Source organism: Bombina bombina, chromosome 9 (assembly GCF_027579735.1).
Source record: "Bombina bombina isolate aBomBom1 chromosome 9, aBomBom1.pri, whole genome shotgun sequence".
In the NCBI taxonomy this organism is placed as follows: Eukaryota; Metazoa; Chordata; class Amphibia; order Anura; family Bombinatoridae; genus Bombina; species Bombina bombina.
Window position 1 is genome coordinate 124659458 of NC_069507.1, and position 19394 is coordinate 124678851.

The following is a 19394-nucleotide window of genomic DNA, read 5'->3' on the forward strand; positions in this document are numbered from 1 at the left end:
AATGTTTGTTTAAACTGCAGTCACCACTGCACCCTATGGTTTCTCCTTTTTCTTCCTAACCTTTGGTCGAATGACTGGGGGGTGGAGCTAGAGGGGGAGCTATATGGACACCTCTGCTGTGTGCTCTCTTTGCCACTTCCTGTAGGGAATGAGAATATTCCACAAGTAAAGGATGAATCTGTGGATTGGATACACCGCAAGAGAAAGTAATTTATCAGGTAAGCATAAATTCTGTTTTTGGGTAAACTGTCCCTTCAATCGTGTATGCATGCATTAGTAGGTATGCATGTGTTTGTGAGTATGAATTTGCATGTGCCGGTTCCTTGTGACTGTCATGTCATGTGTTGCTGTTGACTAATGACCCATTCATGACCAGACATAATAACCTGTGTGTTGAATAACACAATCATATAACCATATGATTGAGGTAATATCTGGTAAGAAGGCCACCCTCTACCTATTATAAACCTTGAAGAGACTTGCTTTTTACATTTATAAACATCAGTTTAAAGGACTCTTTGAACATAATAGTAACTTTTGGTTAATAATTTGTCTCCCACTCCTGCAAAGCAGAGTGCTATTTAATCTGTGCGCTGTGTTTATACTAATTTTTTTCGCTTTCATTATTATATATATATTTTATTTTTTAAGAAAATTGTATCTATGAAAACACTGTCAATATATAGAAAATATACAGTATACAGAAAATAAAATAGACACAGGGCAGATAGTAACCACACGTACAGTTTCTCAGTACTGGTGTACAGCACACAGGGAAGCAAAGTACTTTTACACACACACACACAAACATCAGAAGATGTTTTTCAATGGCTAAATAAAGGCAACGATGGGTGACACACCACAGCCAGGCAATGGGTGGGATCAGAGGTGACGAGTAACATTTTGGCCTGGCTAGTAGCTAAGGATTTGACTCCTGTATATAAATATTGTGTACATATGTATTTATATATTCATATGTGTACATACTGTATGTATTTACAGATATATATGTACATATAGACACATTAATACATATGTACGTACACACATACAGTATATATATATATATATATATATATATATATATATATATATATGCATTGGAACCCTTTGCACTTAAGTAGCTGAAAACATGTAAAAGCATATTTATGCAATATTAATATTTAATAAAGTGTTATACTGTGTTTGTAGAATATATATTGCACATTCCAATGTTCTTCACATAGGGGAATATGTTCTATGTATTTCTAAATAAATATAAATTCATTAAAATTATGGGGGAGATAAAAAACTGAAATTAAAATCCTCCATGTCTCAAAATTAAATCAATGTAAATATTTGCATAGGAAATTAGCACATCTAGGCAAGAATCCCCGCTGATGAGTTCCAAATAGAATGAAACAGGCTGTCTAGGAGTGATTTCTGATTTGCTGCTATAATCCTGTTAAAAGGATAGCTGTGTTAAAACAGTATTTTTGAAGCAAAAAAACTGAGAATTTGCATATCTAATTTGCATAGCTTACCCAGAATTCTCTTGTGCATTGGTAACATTGTATATGAGTTATTTCTGGGGATTCTTGCCTAGATGTGCTAATTTCCTATGCAAATATTTACATTGATTTAAATATATATATATATATATATATATATATATATATATATATATATATATATATATATGTGTGTGTGTGTGTGTGTGTTTCTAACATCCCAGACCCCCCAACTTTAACTCCTAAAAACTGCTTTTTGCAATTTTTTTTTATTTAAAAAAAAGCAAATTTTTTAAAATAAAAATAATATATACTTTATTTTGGCGGTTATTTTGAAAATTAGCCAGAGATCTGACCTCTCAAACGGGTGAATTTGACAGTTTGCAGGCTCGCTATAAATTAGTGTTCCACTTGTAATCTAGCCCTTAGTAACGTGTTTTAAAAAATATATATTTTCTGTCAAGGAAAGAAACAATTTCAACAAGTAGCCATCATTATAACACCATTGAGGAAACGATTACAAAAAGTTAGAAGATTCTACAGCTTCCTTGATTCAATCAATGTCAGGCTTATTTCTGCCTCTTATATTTTAGAACTGGCATTAAAATAATGAGGACACATTAAAACATTTGACAGTTTATTTGTGGCTTGCTTGAATTCAAGGTAGTTACTGATAGGTTTGAAATGAGATGATGGAGATGAAATGTTAAAATCATTAGGGAATTATTGGACGTTTTTTGCGTCCATTGGATTTTAAGTATTCACTTAGACTGGGTCGTGAGAGAATGCGGTCAATATAGGAGGTAAGCAATGGAAATGAGGTTAGTACTGCTGGAGAGAGGTCAAGATAACATTGTAGGACATCCAAAAGGTTGTAGTCAGCAAAGGAAATCTGTGGAAAGAACAAGAGATAGTACTAATGACAAGTCTATTTAATGTGGTATGAAGCAGCAAATCACTCAAAGCCATGTAAGGTAACTCCCATAAGCTCAGACTGCCTTACTTTATCTCCCACCAGGAATTTGGTTCCATTGGAATTCTTGCAAAGAATTCTTTCAAAAGCTGCCAGGTGGTTTGTCAGATCATGCAGAAACTTCTCCTTATCTGCTCCCTGCATATTAAAGAACAGTAATTAATAGGTCTCAGTCAAATATATGTATAAAAATGTGTCCCAACTTTTCAGGACCATTAAAATACCATTTGTTACATATCATGGTGAGATTCCACAACAATTCATCATGCGGGATATATTTTCTGTCCACCAGCATGAGCAAAACACCCCTACATCTCTGTTCCACCTGAACTCCCAGTAGTGCCCTTTCAGTTTCAGTTGTGTTTGTCTCCAGCATGGAGTAGGTGAAACTTTGAAGTTCTCAAGTCTTCACTAAATTTGTTTTCACTTTCAAGATGGACTTAAAAAAACTATAATTTTTCAGCTCAGACTTTGAACTATTTGCAGGATATTGCTGAAAATTCATACTAATGCAATCACGTAATTCCATCCTGCAAATAATTCAAAGCCTGAGCTTAAAAATTATATATTTTTTTAGTCCGTCTTGAAAGTGAAAATCACAGTACAAATAGCCTATAAAATAATCGAGCATACACAGAACACAGCATGGGCAAGCAAACTAATCTCAGCTGACTGATGGCGGTGCACCCGAGCTCCCGCCTAGTGAGAGCAGACAACCCGCTGGCGATAAAGCAGAGGCATGTACAATCCCTGCAGGGAGAGCTGCGAGCGTTATGCTGGAATATGTAGAGAACACATAATATAGCCCCACACCGCACTGAAAACTGCCGCTCGGTGCTATGTGTCAGTCTCACACAATAAATATAGGTATAGGCTTTTATTATCCCTATAAATAGCGGTCCCTGCAGGGCTTATACTTGCTAAGGACTGAGGGACAAATGCTTGCTCAATAGCCTAGCTGTATTATGGACGTATTCTTATGTAGTTACATTACTTCCAATATTATTATCATTTTTAGCAGCTTTAGAGGCAAAATTGATAATACATGTCAATGACAAAGTTCATTATCTTTATATGCTTTATTAAATACCAAATATTGTTTTGAGTGAATAATGTCCCTTTAAGATATTACTGGCTAAGCTTAGGAGGGTATCCCCTACTTACGAATTTCTGTTGCATATTAATAAGACGTTTTTCCAAGAGAGTCTCCTCAGTAACATGCTATGCTTTGTTCCTTCCACCTTTAGAGGATAGCATCTACTTAAAAAACCCAATGGGCCAAAAGCTTGAAGTTTTCTATAGGCACTCCTTTCAGCTGGCAGCCTGTTTATTGCCTCCTGTGTGGCCTGCCTGTCGGTGGTAGCATCTAGAGAAGAATCCAGATTGTGTAAAGTTGATTAAAGTTGCTAACAACTTTATTTCAGACACAGCAACGGAAAAAGGTTTTCATTAATGCAAGAAGTGCTGATCCATAGTGCTAAAGTCTTTGGACACTGTCTCTAAACAGCAGACTTCTATCACGGCCTGGCCTAGATGATATTATTTCCACAATTATGTGGAATAAGAGGGCTTTTTTTGACACAGATTAAAAACAATCCAAGGGCAAGAGCTTTTTTTTCTGGAGGTTTAGGGTGCTCCATTTTAGATTTCTAGGTTCTAGAACTGGTATCACAAGGATACAGAATCAGTTTTTGCTCCAAGCCACCCCAAGAAAGATTACTTTTGTGTGTCTCTGGACCTTATCATTGCTAAGGCCTTACAGTCTGTGTGGCAAATCTAGTACAGAAAGAGAGTTATTTCTTTGGACAAACACAGCTTTTACTTAAACCGGTATGTGGACCCCAAAAAGGAAAGAACATTTATGGATCTTAAATCTTTAAGCAAATTTCTCAAGATTTCACCCTTCAGGATTTATTTACTTCTAGTTCAAGAAGGTCAGTTTAACCATAAATCTGAAGGATGCATATCTGCGCATCCTAAATCACAGGGATCATATGAAGTTATGAGATTTGCCTTTCTAGACAGGCATTACCAGTTTTTGTTTCTGACCTTCGGCTTTTCCATAGCCTCAAGAATTTTCACCAAAGTATTGGGGCCTTTTTGGTGGCTCCTTATTTAGATGAACTTCAAAAGACAGATGAGCACATGTAAGTCATACTCTCTCTGCTTCACAGACATAGTTGGTACTAAAAATGTACTAAAGAGTTTTCTGGTTCCAACTACTTGAGTCTCCTTCCTAGGATCAATAATAGACTCAATGTCCATGACTCATTTTCCAACTGTGACCCAGGTGATGATGGTGGCATTTCTTCTAAGGCTTCTGCATCTCTCTATTCTGCATCAGTGAAATTGTGATCATGAGCACTTGTCTCAGATTATTTCCCTGGATCAGATGACAAGACAAATCTTTATATTGGTGGCAGACTCACCATTCCCTTGTTCTGATGACCGAGCTTGACAGTAATCTTGACATATGGGGGCACTCTGGGAGTTTTTAAGGGTGCAAGGACTTTGGTCTTCTCTGGAGGTATGGTTACCAATCAACATTCTGGAACTCTAAACACTTTAATGGACTGACCCAGAATCAGACAGGAACCCTTTATTTGGTTCCAATCAGACAATATCACAGCAGTGGCTTATGTAAATCATCAGGGATGAAATTACAGTTTCTTGGGCTGTGCCAAAACCCATAATAGGGCTAGAATATGAATGGAGCACTATTTAGCACTCACACATTAACTTCGCTAGAGGTTCACTTTTTGTGCTCGTCGGTTAGCACTCATATTACAAGCTAACCACAGTATATTGCATTGACTTCAATGGAGCAGTGAAGTTAAAAAAAGTAACACCTATACTTGCGTCTAACAACCATCACACTGATGTTGAATGCACCGTCAGAGTACCATGACACCATGGACCCGCTGCTGCCCCCCAAAGAAGTAAAAAACTTTGGGGTTTAGCGTTATTTTTTTTTTGGGGGGGGGGTAGGTTTAGTATAGTTTATTTTTGCAAAAGAGCTTACAGTGATAGTAAATTTCAGACTTTAAGATTGTTGCAAATAAAATATATTCATGTACAAGCAAAACCACATCATTATTCTTTTTAAAAGTGTTTATGTATTTTATAAAAAATATTTATTTATAATCCTACTCGGTATCTTCTGCCCCCCTTCATATCCTCTTTTGGTTGAGCTGTGACATAGAGAGCAGTTTCACCCACTCTCTACATAGGCTTCCTAAGGGCTTTCAAAGTGCTGAACTTCAAGAGTTTCATATGACACACACACGGATTGATGTTCATTGGAACTACCAATTAAAAAAAAGAGTTTATCCCAGTGGGCCAGCATAACATTGTAAAAAAAGCATTACTATTGGCACGTATTTAACCCTTTCATTGATAGATTTTTTAAAAAAAGGTAAACATACTTTTTTAATGGCAAATATTAGATATATGGTATTTAATCTATGATTACGGCCAAGGGCCGAAACGCGTAAGATCATGCTATTCTTACTCCACTGATGCTTCTGGCACGTCTTCAGATTTTAATGTATACCTAATAAAGGATTTTCTACTTTTAACACGGGAGACTATATCCGTCTGTTTCTTCATATATGACATTTTTATTAGCTAAAGTTTCCATCACTTTTATAAAATATTTTTGCAAAAGAGCTTAATCTCTCTTTTTGCAAAATAGCTTAAACACTTGTTTCTAAAAGGTTTATAACCACTTGCCCTTTTCAGTTTTTTGTTTTTGTACATACATCTAGATTACAAGTTTGTGCGTTCGTCTTTTAATGCTGAAAATATGGTATTTACAGCGTTAAAACAGCACAGCCGCCATTACAAGTCTTGTCGGTATAGCTGTACCGCAAGCCTTTTAGCCTGTACCACAACGTCAGTCCCGCACTCCTAAAAATTAAGTTTTTCAATGGGATTCCCATAGTGCCGGTATTACGAGTTTTGCGGTGAGGATAAAAAGCGAGCGTTACAGCCTAAAATGACAAGATCCGTAATGTCATCTAAAGTCAGTAGTTATGCGTTTTACACTACAAAGCTGTAGCATAAAATCCATAACTAAACTGCTACAAAGTACCCTTACACCCATAAACTACCTATTAACCCCTAAACCGAGGCCCTCCCGCATCGCAAACACTATTTAAATATTATTAACCCCTAATCTGCCATCCGCCCACATCGCCCCACTATACTAAAGTTATTAAGCCCTACACCGCCGCCACTATAATGAACCTATTAACCCCTAAACCGCAAGCCCCCCACAATGAAATATACTAAAGTAAACTATTAACACCTAAACTGAAAGCCCCCACATCGCAAATAAACTAATTTAAACTATGAACCCCTAAACCTAACACCGCCCTAACTTTATATTAAATTTAAAATTTCCCTAGCTTAAATTAAAATTTACTTGTCAAATTAAAAAAAACTAAGTTTAAACTAACAATTAAACTAATATAATTATTAAACTAAAATTAAACTAACTACCAATTAAATAAACTAAACTACACATTAAAAAAATCCTAACACTACTCTAAAAATTACAAAGTATCTAATTACAAAAAATAACAAACTCTAAATTACGGAAAATAACAAACAAAATTATCCAAAATTAAAAAGAATTACACCTAATCTAATAGCCCTATCAAAATAAAATAGCCCACCCCAAATAAAAATAAAAAACCTAGCCTACAATAGACTACCAATGGCCCTTAAAAGGGCCTTTTGTGGGGCATTGCCCCAAAGATATCAGATTTTTTACCTGTATAAAAAAACACAAAGACCCCCCAACAGTAAAACCCACCACCCAACCAACCCCCCAAAATAAAAAAACTATTTCTAAAAAAACCTAAGATACCCATTGCCCTGAAAAGGGCATTTGTATGGACATTGCCCTTAAAAGGGCATTTAGCTCTTTTACAAGCCCAAACCCTAATCTTAAAAAACCCCCACCCAAAAAACCCTTAAAAAAAGCCTAACACTAACCCCTGACGATCCACTTACAGTTTTTGAAGTCCCAATTGAACGATCTTCATGCCGGCAAAGTCTTCATCCCAGTGGCCACGTCCTGATCCAAGCAGCGAGAAGACTTTATCTAGGCGGCCTCTTCAATCTTCATCCAGGCTGCATCTACTATCTTGTTCCCAGAGGCGCGGAGCGGGTCTATTCGGAAGACATCCGGCACGGAGCATCCCCTTTCTACGGTCGCAGCCGTACACTGAATCTTCAATGCAAGGGATGCAATTCAAGATGGCGTCCCTTGCATTCCTATTGGCTGAAAAATTTAAATCCACCAATTGGAATTAGGGCTGCTAAAATCCTATTGGCTGTTTAAATCAGCCAATAGGATTTAAGCAGCTCTCATTCTATTGGCTAATTCGATCAGGATGAAGACTTCTCGCCTCTTGGATCAGGACGTCGCTGCCGGGATGAAGATTGGAGAGGCCGCCTGGATGAAGACTTCTCACCGCCTGGATTAGGACTTCAACTCCAGGATGAAGATCATTCAAGCGGGACTTCAAAAACTGTAAGTGGATCGTCAGGGGTTAGTGGGGGTTTTTTAAAGGTTTTTTGGGTGGTTTTTTTTTTTAGATTAGGGTTTGGGCTTGTAAAAGAGCTTTGCCCATACAAATGCCCTTTTCAGGGCAATGGGTAGCTTAGGTTTTTTAGATAGTTTTTTTTATTTTGTGGGTTTGGGGTGGTGGGGGTTTGTAATGTTAGTGGGTAATAATTTATGTAAATTTTTCTCTGAAGATAATTAATCCACAACCCAAAATATAAGTTTATTCTCATAAATGAAAGAAAAAAACTTAAAATATAAGCAGAAGAATCAAACTGAAACAGCTGCCTGAAGAACTTTTCTACCAAAAACTGCTTCCGAAGAAGCAAATACATAAAAATGGTAGAATTTAGTAAATGTATGCAAAGAAGACCAAGTTGCTGCTTTGCAAATCTGATCAACTGAAGCTTCATTCCTAAAAGCCCACGAAGTGGAGACTGATCTAGTAGAATGAGCTGTAATTCTCTTAGGCGGGGCTTGACCCGACTCCAAATAAGCTTGAAGAATCAAAAGCTTTAACCACAATGCCAAGGAAACAGCAGAAGCCTTCTGTCCTTTCCTAGGACCAGAAAAGATAACAAATAGACTAGAAGTCTTCCTGAAATCTTTAGTATCTTCAACATAATATTTCAGAGCTCTCACCACATCCAAATAATGTAAAGATCTCTCCAAAGAATTCTTAGGATTAGGACACAAGGAAGGGACAACAATTTCTCTATTAATGTTGTTAGAATTCACAACCTTAGGTAAGAATTTAAATGAAGTCCGCAAAACTGCCTTATCCTGATGAAAAATCAGAAAAGGAGATTCACAAGAAAGAGCAGATAATTCAGAAACTCTTCTAGCAGAAGAGATGGCCAAAAGAAACAACACTTTCCAAGAAAGTAGTTTAATGTCAAAAGAATGCATAGGTTTAAATGGAGGAGCATGTAAAGCCTTCAAAACCAAATTAAGACTTCAAGGAGGAGAGATTGATTTAATGACAGGCTTGATATGAACCAAAGCCTGAACAAAACAGTGAATATCAGGCAGCTTATCAATCTTTCTGTGAAATAAAACAGAAAGAGCAGAGATTTGTTCCTTCAAGGAGCTTGCAGACAAACCCTTATCCAAACCATCCTAAAGAAATTGTAAAATTCTAGGAATTTTAAAAGAATGCCAAGAGAATTTATGAGAGGAACACCATGAAATGTAAGTCTTCCAAATTCGATAATAAATCTTTCTAGAAACAGATTTATGAGCCTGCAACATAGTATTAATCACAGAATAAAAAAAAACCTCTATGACTAATTATTAAGCATTCAATTTCCATACCATCAAATGTAATGATTTGAGATCCTGATGGAAAAACGGACCTTGAGACAGAAGGTCCGACCTTAATGGAAGTGGCCAAGGTTGGCAACTGGACATCCGAACAAGATCCGCATACCAAAACCTGTGAGGCCATGCTGGAGCCACCAGCAGCATAAACGATTGCTCCATGATGATTTTGGAGATCACTTTTGGAAGAACTAAAGGCAGGAAAATATAAGCAGGTTTATAACACCAAGGAAGTGTCAACACATCCACTGCTTCCGCCTGAGGATCCCTGGACCTGGACAGGTACCTGGAAAGTTTCTTGTTTAGATGAGAAGCCATCAGATCTATTTCTGGAAGACCCCACATCTGAACAACCTGAGAAAACACATCTGGATGGAGGGACCACTCCCCTGGATGTAAAGTCTGACGGCTGAGATAATCCGCTTCCCAATTGTCTATACCTGGAATATGAACCGCAGAAATTAGACAGGAGCTGGATTCTGCCCAAGCAAATATCCGGGATACTTCTTTCATAGCTTGGGGACTGTGAGTCCCACCCTGATGATTGACATATGCCACAGCTGGGATATTGTCTGTCTGAAAACAAATGAACAATTCTCTCTTCAACAGAGGCCAAATCTGAAGAGCCCTGAAAATCACACGGAGTTCCAAAATATTGATTGGTTATCTCGCCTCTTGAGATTTCCAAACCCCTTGTGCTGTCAGAGATCCCCAAACAGCTCCCCAACCTGAAAGACTCGCATCTGTTGTGACCACAGTCCAGGTTGGATGAACAAAAGAGGCCCCTAGAACTATACGATGGTGATCTAACCACCAAGTCATAGATAGTCGAACATTGGGATTTAAGGATATTAATTGTGATATCCTTGTATAATCCCTGCACCATTGGTTCAGCATACAAAGCTGGAGAGGTCTCATATGAAAACGAGCAAAGGGGATCGCGTCCGATGCTGCAGTCATGAGACCTAAAACTTCCATGCACATAGCTACTGAAGGGAATGACTGAGACTGAAGGTTCCAACAGGCTGCAACACATTTTAAATGTATCTTGTCTGTTAGAGACAGAGTCATGGATATTGAGTCTATCTGGAAACCTAAAAAGGTGACCCTTGTCTGAGGAATCAAATAACTTTTTAGTAAATTGATCCTCCAACCATGTTTTCGAAGAAACAACACTAGTTGATTCATGTGATTCTGCAGAACGTAAAGACTGAGCTAGTACCAAGATAGCGTCCAAATAAGGAAACACAGAAATACCCCGCTCTCTGATTACAGAGAGTAGGGCACCGAGAACCTTTGAAAAGATTCTTGGAGCTGTCGCTAAGCCAAAAGGAAAAGCGACAAATTGGTAATGCTTGTCTAGAAAAGAGAATCTCAGAAACTGATAATGATCTGGATAAATCGGAATATGAAGATATGCATCCTGTAACTCTATTGTGGACATATAATGCCCTTGCTGAACAAAAGGTAGAATAGTCCTTATAGTCACCATTTTGAAAGTTGGTACTCTTACATAACGATTCAAAATTTTCAGATCCAGAACTGGTCTGAATGAATTTTCTTTCTTTGGGACAATGAATAGATTTGAATAAAACCCCAGACCCTGTTCCTGAAACGGAACTGGCATGATTACCCCTGAAAACACCTGGTCTGAAACACACTTCAGGAAAGCCTGAGCCTTTACTGGATTTGCTGGGATGCGTGAGAGAAAATATCTTCTCACAGGAGGTCTTACTCTGAATCCTATTCGGTACCCCTGAGAGACAATACTCAGAATCCATTGATTTTGGACAGAATTTGTCCAAACATCCTTGAAAAATCTTAATTTGCCCCCTACCAGCTGAGCTAGAATGAGGGCCGCACCTTCATGCGGACTTGGGGGCTGGCTTTGGTTTCTTAAATGGCTTGGATTTATTCCAGTTTGAAGAAGGTTTCCAATTGGAAACCGATTCCTTGGGGGAAGGATTAGGTTTCGGTTCCTTATTTTGTCGAAAATAACGAAAACGGTTAGAAGCTTTAGATTTACCCTTAGGTCTTTTATCCTGAGGCAAAAAACTTCCTTCCCCCCAGTGACAGTTGAAATAATTGAATCCAACTGAGAACCAAATAACTTATTACCTTGGAAAGAAAGAGATAGCAATCTGGACTTAGAAGTCATGTCAGCATTCCAAGATTTAAGCCACAAAGCTCTTCTAGCTAAAATAGCTAAAGACATAGGCATCTATTTATCAAGCCGTCAACTTACTTGCATTCGACGGCACCAATACGCTCGCCTAAGATCGCCTAACATCGCTGCCGCGGACCTGAATACGTTCTCCAAAATTACCAAAAAAGCTGTCAAAAAGCCGTGCACCAAGTACGGTGCGATGAGCAGCGGACTGTTGTTAACTAACATCGATCTTGCTGCTCTTCTGGTTTTTCCCAGCTTTCTTGGTACCCTGTCACTAAACACCCACACTACACTATACTGTTACCCCCTATACCGCCGCTCCTGGAGCCCACCGCAACTCTAATAAATGTATTAACCCCTAAACCCCGCTCACGGACCCCGCTGCAACTAAATAAAGTGTTTAACCATTAACCCGCCGCTCCCGGAGCCCACCGCCAACTACATTATACTTATTAACCCCTAATCTTCCGCCCCCTACACCGCCACCACGTACATTATACTTATTAACCCCTAATTTGCCCCCCTACACCGCTACCACCTACATTATATTTATTAACCTCTAATCTGCCCCCCCTACACCGCCGCCACCTACCTACATGTATTAACCCCTAATCTGCCGTCCCCAACGTCGCCGCCACTATATTAAATTTATTAACCCCTAAACCTAAGTCTAACCCTAACCCTAACACCCCCTAACAAATATAATTTACATAAATCTAAATAAATATTCCTATCATTAAATAATAATTGTTACATTGTCGCTAGCTTAGGGTTTATTTTTATTTTACAGGCAACTTTGTATTTATTTTAACTAGGTACAATAGTTAACTATTTAATAACTTCCTAGTTAAAATAAATACAAATATACCTGTAAAATAAAACCTAACCTAAGTTACAATGACATCTAACACTACACTATAATTAAATTAATTCCCTAAACTAAATACAATTAAATAAAATTATCTAAAGTACAAAAACCCGCCACTAAATTACAGAAAATAATAAACAAATTACAAGATTTTTAAACTAATTACACCTAATCTAATCCCCCTAACAAAATAAAAAAGCCCCCCCAAAATAAAAAAAGCCCTACCCTACCCTAAATTACAAATAGCCCTTAAAAGGGCCTTTTGCGGGGGCATTGCCCCAAAGTAATCAGCTCTTTTACCTGTAAAAAAGAATTACAAACCCCCCTCAACATTAAAACCCACACAACCAACCCTTCTCTAAAACCCACCCAATACCCCCTTAAAAAAACCTAACACTAACCCTTTGAAGATCATCTTACCGCAAGAAGTCTTCACCCAACTGGGCCGAAGTCCTCAACGAAGCCGGCAGAAGTGGTCCTCCAGACGGGCAGAAGTCTTCATCCAGACGGCATCTTCTATCTTCATCCATCCAGCGTGAAGCGGCTCCATCTTCAAGACATCCGACGCGGAGCATCCTCTTCATCCGACGTCTTCTTGAACAATGACGGTTCCTTTAAGTGACGTCATCCAAGATGGCGTCCCTTCAATTCAGATTGGCTGATAGAATTCTATCAGCCAATCGGAATTAAGGTAGGAAAAATCCTATTGGCTGATGCAATCAGCCAATAGGATTGAAGTTCAATCCTATTGGCTGATCCAATCAGCCAATAGGATTGAGCTCTCATTCTATTGGCTGATTGGAACAGCCAATAGAATGCAAGTTCAATCCTATTGGCTGATTGGAGCAGCCAATAGGATTGAACTTCAATCCTATTGGCTGATTGCATCAGCCAATAGGATTTTTCCTACCTTAATTCCGATTGGCTGATAGAATTCTATCTGCCAATTGGAATTGAAGGGACGCCATCTTGGATGACGTCACTGAAAGGAACCGTCATTGTTCAAGAAGACGTCGGATGAAGAGGATGCTCCACGTCGCATGTCTTGAAGATGGAGCCGCTCCACTCCGGATGGATGAAGATAGAAGATGCCGTCTGGATGAAGACTTCTGCCCGTCTGGAGGACCACTTCTGCCAGCTTCGTTGAGGACTTCAGCCCGGTTGGGTGAAGAGAGACTTGTCACGGTAAGGTGATCTTCAAGGGGTTAGTGTTAGTTTTTTTTAAGGGGGTATTGGGTGTGTTTTAGAGTAGGGTTGGTTGTGTGGGTGGTGGGTTTTAATGTTGAGGGGGGTTTGTAATTCTTTTTTACAGGTAAAAGAGCTGATTACTTTGGGGCAATGCCCCGCAAAAGGCCCTTTTAAGGGCCATTTGTAATTTAGGGTAGGGTAGGGCTTTTTTATTTTGTTAGGGGGATTAGATTAGGTGTAATTAGTTTTAAAATCTTGTAATTTGTTTATTATTTTCTGTAATTTAGTGTTTGTTTGTTTTTTGTACTTTAGATAATTTTATTTAATTGATTTTAGTTTAGGGAATTAATTTAATTATAGTGTAGTGTTAGGTGTAATTGTAACTTAGGTTAGGTTTTATTTTACAGGTATATTTGTATTTATTTTAACTAGGAAGTTATTAAATAGTTAATAACTATTTAATAACTATTCTTCCTAGTTAAAATTAATACAAACTTGCCTGTAAAATAAAAATAAACCCTAAGATAGATACAATGTAACTATTAGTTATATTGTAGCTAGTTTAGGGTTTATTTTACAGGTAAGTATTTAGTTTTAAATAGGAATAATTTATTTAATGATAGGAATATTTATTTAGATTTATTTAAATTATATTCAAGTTAGGGGGTGTTAGGGTTAGAGTTAGTTTTAGGTTTAGGGGTTAATAAATTTCATATAGTGGCGGCGACGTTGGGGGTGGCAGATTAGGGGTTAATAAATGTTGGTAGGTGGCGGCGGTGTAGGGGGGCAGATTAGGGGTTAATAAGTATAATGTAGGTGGCGGTGGTCTAGGGGTGGCAGATTAGGGGTTATTAAGTATAATGTAGGTGTCGGCGGTGTTGGGCGGTAGATTAGGGGTTAATAAGTATAATGTAGGTGGCGGCGGTGTAGGGGGGCAGATTATCGGTTAATAAGTATAATGTAGGTGGCGGCGGTGTCGGTGCGGCAGATTAGGGGTAATAAGTATAATGTAGGTGGCGGCGGTTTCGAGGCGGCAGATTAGGGGTTAATAAGTATAATGTAGGTGGTGGCGGTGGTGAGGCGGCAGATTAGGGGTTAATAAGTATAATGTAGGTGGCGGCAGTGTTGGGGCAGCAGATTAGGGGTTAATAAATATAATGTAGGTGGCGGTGGTGTAGGGGGCGGCAGATTAGGGGTGTTTAGACTCGGGGTACATGTTAGGGTGTTAGGTGTAAATGTTACCATAGGAATCAATGGGATATCGGGCAGCAGCGAACATAAGCTTTCGCTGCTTTCAGACTCCCATTGATTCCTATGGTATCCGCCACCTCCAGGGCGGCGGATTGAAAACCAGGTACGCTGGGCCGGAATAGTGGCGAGCGTACCTGGTAGAAATTTGATAATTAGCAAAAGTAGTCAGATTGTGCCGAATTTGCACCCGGAACATCTGTAATGATGTAAGCATCGATCTGTGTCGGATCGTATGTTATGTCACAAAATTCTGCTTTTGCCGGTCTGTAGGGTTTGATAACTAAGGGGAACCAGGCTCGCCACAAATACGCTGCGGAATTCCAGCATATTTGCGGTTGATGGCTTGATAAATAGATGCCATAGATTTAACATCAATTTTGATGAAAAAAATGGCATCACAAATAAAATGATTAGTATGTTGAAGCAAGCAAACAATGCTAGACAAATCAGAATCCAATTCTTGTTGCGCTAAATTTTCCAACTAAAAAGTTGATGCAGCTGCAACATTAGCCAAAGAAATTGAAGGCCTGAGAAGATGACCCGAATATAAATAGGCTTACCTTAGATAAGATTCAAGTTTCCTATCTAAAGGATCTTTAAAGAAGTACTATCTTCTATAGGAATAGTAGTACGTTTAGCAAGAGTAGAGATAGCCCCATCAACTTTGGGGATCTTTTCCCAAAACTCCAATGTAACTGCTGGCAAAGGATACAATTTTTTAAAACCTTTAAGAAGGAATAAAAGAAGTACCAGGCTTATTCTATTCCTTAGAAATCATATCAGAAATAGCATCAGGAACTGGGAAAACCTCTGGTTAACCACAGGAGGTTTATAAACAGAATTTAAACGTTTACTAGTTTTAATATCAAGAGGACTAGTTTCCTCAATATCCAATGTAATCAACACTTCTTTTAACAAAGAACGAATATACTCCATTTTAAATAAATAAGTAGCTTTGTCAGTGTCAATATCTGAGGAAGGATCTTCTGAATCAGATAGATCCTCATCAGAGGAGGATAATTCAGTATGTTGTCGGTCATTTGAAATTTCATCAACTTTTTGAGAAGTATTAAGAAGACCTTTTAGGTTTATTAGAAGGCGGGATAGCAGACAAATGACAGTCAATTGAAAAAAGACTATACCCCAGGTAAGAAATACATTTTTCCTAAAAAATGCATTTCCCAGATATGAAACTGACAGTCTGCAAAAGGAAATATACTGAAAACCTGAATAATGGCAAATATAAGTACAATACATATATTTAGAACTTTATATAAATACATAAAGTGCCAAACCATAGCTGAGAGTGTCTTAAGTAATGAAAACATAATTACCAAAAGACACCCATCCACATATAGCAGATAGCCAAACCAGTACTGAAATGGTTATCAGTAGAGGTAATGGAATATGAGAGTATATCGTCGATCTGAAAAGGGAGGTAGGAGATGAATCTCTACGACCGATAACAGAGAACCTATGAAATAGATCTCCCGTGAGGCAAACCATTGCATTCAATAGGTGATACTCCCTTCACATCCCTCTGACATTCACTGTACTCTGAGGAATCAGGCTTCAAAAATGCTGAGAAGCGCATATCAACGTAGAAATCTTAGCACACACTTACTTCACCACCTCCATAGGAGGCAAAGTTTGTAAAACTGAATTGTGGGTGTGGTGAGGGGTGTAATTTATAGGCATTTTGAGGTTTGGGAAACTTTGCCCCTCCTGGTAGGATTGTATATCCCATACGTCACTAGCTCATGGACTCTTGCCAATTACATGAAAGAAAGGCCCTTTTAAGGACCATTGGTAGTTTATTCTAGATTAGTTTTATTTTGGGGTGGGTTTTTTTATGGGTATTAGAATAGGAATATTTTTTTTATTTTTGATAATTTGTTATTTTGTGTAATGTATATTTTTAGGGGGTGTTTTTTTTTTTAGCAAAAGAGCTGTTTATCTCAGGGCAATGCCATACAATAGGCCCTTTTGAGGATCCCCCAAAATGCCCTTTTAAGGGCCCTTGATAGTTTGGGGGGTGGGGGTTTGTATAGTGTTAGGGGGGTTTGTAATTTTTTTGGAGCAAAAGAGCTGTTTATCTCAGGGCAATGCCCTACAAAAGGCCCTTTTAAGGGCCCTTGGTAGTTTATTCTAGATTAGGCTTTTTTATTTTGGGGTGTTTTTTTTTTTTTAAAGGGTATTAGAATAGGAATAATCTTTATTTTTTTGGATAATTTCATTTTTTTTGTAATGTTAGGTTTTTTTATTTTTTCTGATTTTATTTTTTTTTATTTTTTGTAATGTTAGGTTTTAGTGTAAGGCAGGTTAGGTTTTATTTCACAAGTAAGTTTGTATTTATTTTAGCTAGGTTGTTAGTAAATAGTTTATAACTATTTACTAACTAGTCTACCTAATTAAAATAAATACAAACTTACCTGTGAAATAAAAATAAAACCTAACAAATATATAACTATTAGTTATATTGTAGCTAGCTTAGGTTTTATTTCACAGGTAAGTATTTAGTTTTAAATAGGTATTATTTAGTTAATAATTGTAAATTTAATTTAGATCTATTTTAATTATGTTAAAGTTAGGGGGTGTTAGGGTTAGGTTTAGGGGTAGGTGTAGGGGTTAATAGTTTAATTTAGGTTGTTGCGATGTGGGGGGCTGGTGATTTAGGGGTTAATAGGTTTATTTAGTTAAAAATTGTAATTTAATTTAGCTCTATTTTAATTATGTTAAAGTTAGGGGGTGTTAGGGTTAGGGTTACGTTATGGTTAGGGGTTAATAGTTTAATTGAGGTTGTTGCGATGTGGGGGGCTGGCGGTTTAGGGGTTATTAGGTTTATTTAGTGGTAGTGATATGGGAGGCCAGGGGTTTAGGGGTTAATAACTTTATATAGTTGCAGCGATGTTGGGGAGCGGCAGAATAGGGGTTAATAACTTTAATATAGTTACAGCGATGTTGGGGTGTGGCGGAATAGGGGTTAATAACTTTAGTATAGTGGCGGCGATATTGGGAGTGGCAGATTAGGGGTTAATAACATTATGTAGGTGACGGGGATGTTGGGGGCGGCAGATTAGGGGTGTTTAGACTCTGGGTTTATGTTAGGTTTTCTTTTTCCCCATAGACATCAATGGGGCTGCGTTACAGAGCTTTTGTTTCTGTGATCACAGGTGTTAGGCTTTTTTTAGCCGGCTCTCCCCATTGATGTCTATTGGAAAGCGTGCATGAGCACGTCAAAACGCTGCTTATATTTGGGGGTCGGAGCTATCCTAGAAGCAGAATGGCCGCATTTTACTACTGCTCCGCTAAAGGATAATATTTTACCTAGATTTCTTGGCCAATCTGCCATTTAAACATATCTCAACGATATATAACTACTTTCAGAGGCTGCCACTGCAAAGACCGGACCTCTTATATCCCTTCAGAGGCGACAAATATACGCTATCTCTAGCTATACTTGGAATGGGGACTATGCTTCTACTGCAGCCATTTTTCAACCCATGTGTGGACCCATAGGCCTTCCAGAGAACAAGTGCTGCCGCGACATCTATACAGATACTCCAGACTATATCCGCTGAGAGAAATCTGACACTACTTGATCAGGGATGGAACTTCAGCTAAGTTCCCTACTCCAAGCTCTAGCAGACCGGCTAGATCGCCAAACAGAGGCGCTTATCGAAGACATCAAGTCTGCGTTTTCCTATCCTGCCCTCCTGACATCTGCAAAGATGCACGATAACTCTCCAGAGGCGGCGACCATATGTGAGGAACGGGACTACTCACCACAAGGCATTGGATCACGCTGTGGGATGATTGGGCATACTGTGGAATCCCTCCACTTAGATCAAATGCAAACCTCTCTTATTTACAGCGGCAAGGCAGAGGTCACAGTGGGACGTCAGATGGCTTACACAGTGAAGGAGGATATCCTTACCCTAAGCTCTTGCTCTACATATGAGAGGCACTTGGCAAAGGTGAATGAACATAGCCCCAGATCTAACTATTATTTGACCCATCTGGATGCCTGCCATAAACTGAGAAACGGTCAGCAGATATACCCATGGCTATGGTTGTGGTTGTGGGATCCTGGGGGGTGTCCAATATGTATCTACAGCATGGGAGAGAGAAATCCGGACTGCTGGTCTGTGTTGTACACGCGGAAGGAATGTCCCCCATAACTCCCTCTTGCAGATGTCTCATTCTACTAGCGGACTTCATCTAGAGTCTCCTTAAGTGAGCATGTTATGTCTGCCTTACACATGGAAATGGCGATGGGACCCTGGAGGTCTTTTAATGGGGAACTTGTTATAGATTTAGTGACTTCCCTTGTAAATGGGACGCAACAGGTCATATCTGAAGGGTTAAACTGCAACGCTAATTACAAGCCCTGAGCGTTTGAATTTGATCTTTAGGGTTTCCCCATATATTTTCATTTTAGGATAAGGTTAAAATATTTAATATATTTTCTAGGCTAGCTATGTTGTTTAGACTTATGTCTTATGTTCTATTGCCAACCTATACGCTAGTATTGACTTATTGTTCAACTGTTAATAATC

The 19394-nt window shown here is 38.5% G+C and overlaps 1 protein-coding gene across 1 annotated transcript in view; it reads right to left on the reverse strand.

Annotated features, from left to right (window-relative positions):
- Positions 1-2114: 2114 nt before the first annotated feature.
- Positions 2115-19394, reverse strand: part of LOC128640039 (glutathione S-transferase P 1) — a 66335-nt gene continuing 49055 nt past the window's right edge. Inside the window, exons 6-7 of the mRNA XM_053692341.1 lie at positions 2494-2601; positions 2115-2382 (exon numbers count right to left, since the gene is read on the reverse strand). Of these exons, the coding sequence (XP_053548316.1) occupies positions 2206-2382; positions 2494-2601 (285 nt within the window). The 3' untranslated portion in view covers positions 2115-2205. The remainder of the gene's footprint in view (positions 2383-2493; positions 2602-19394) is intronic.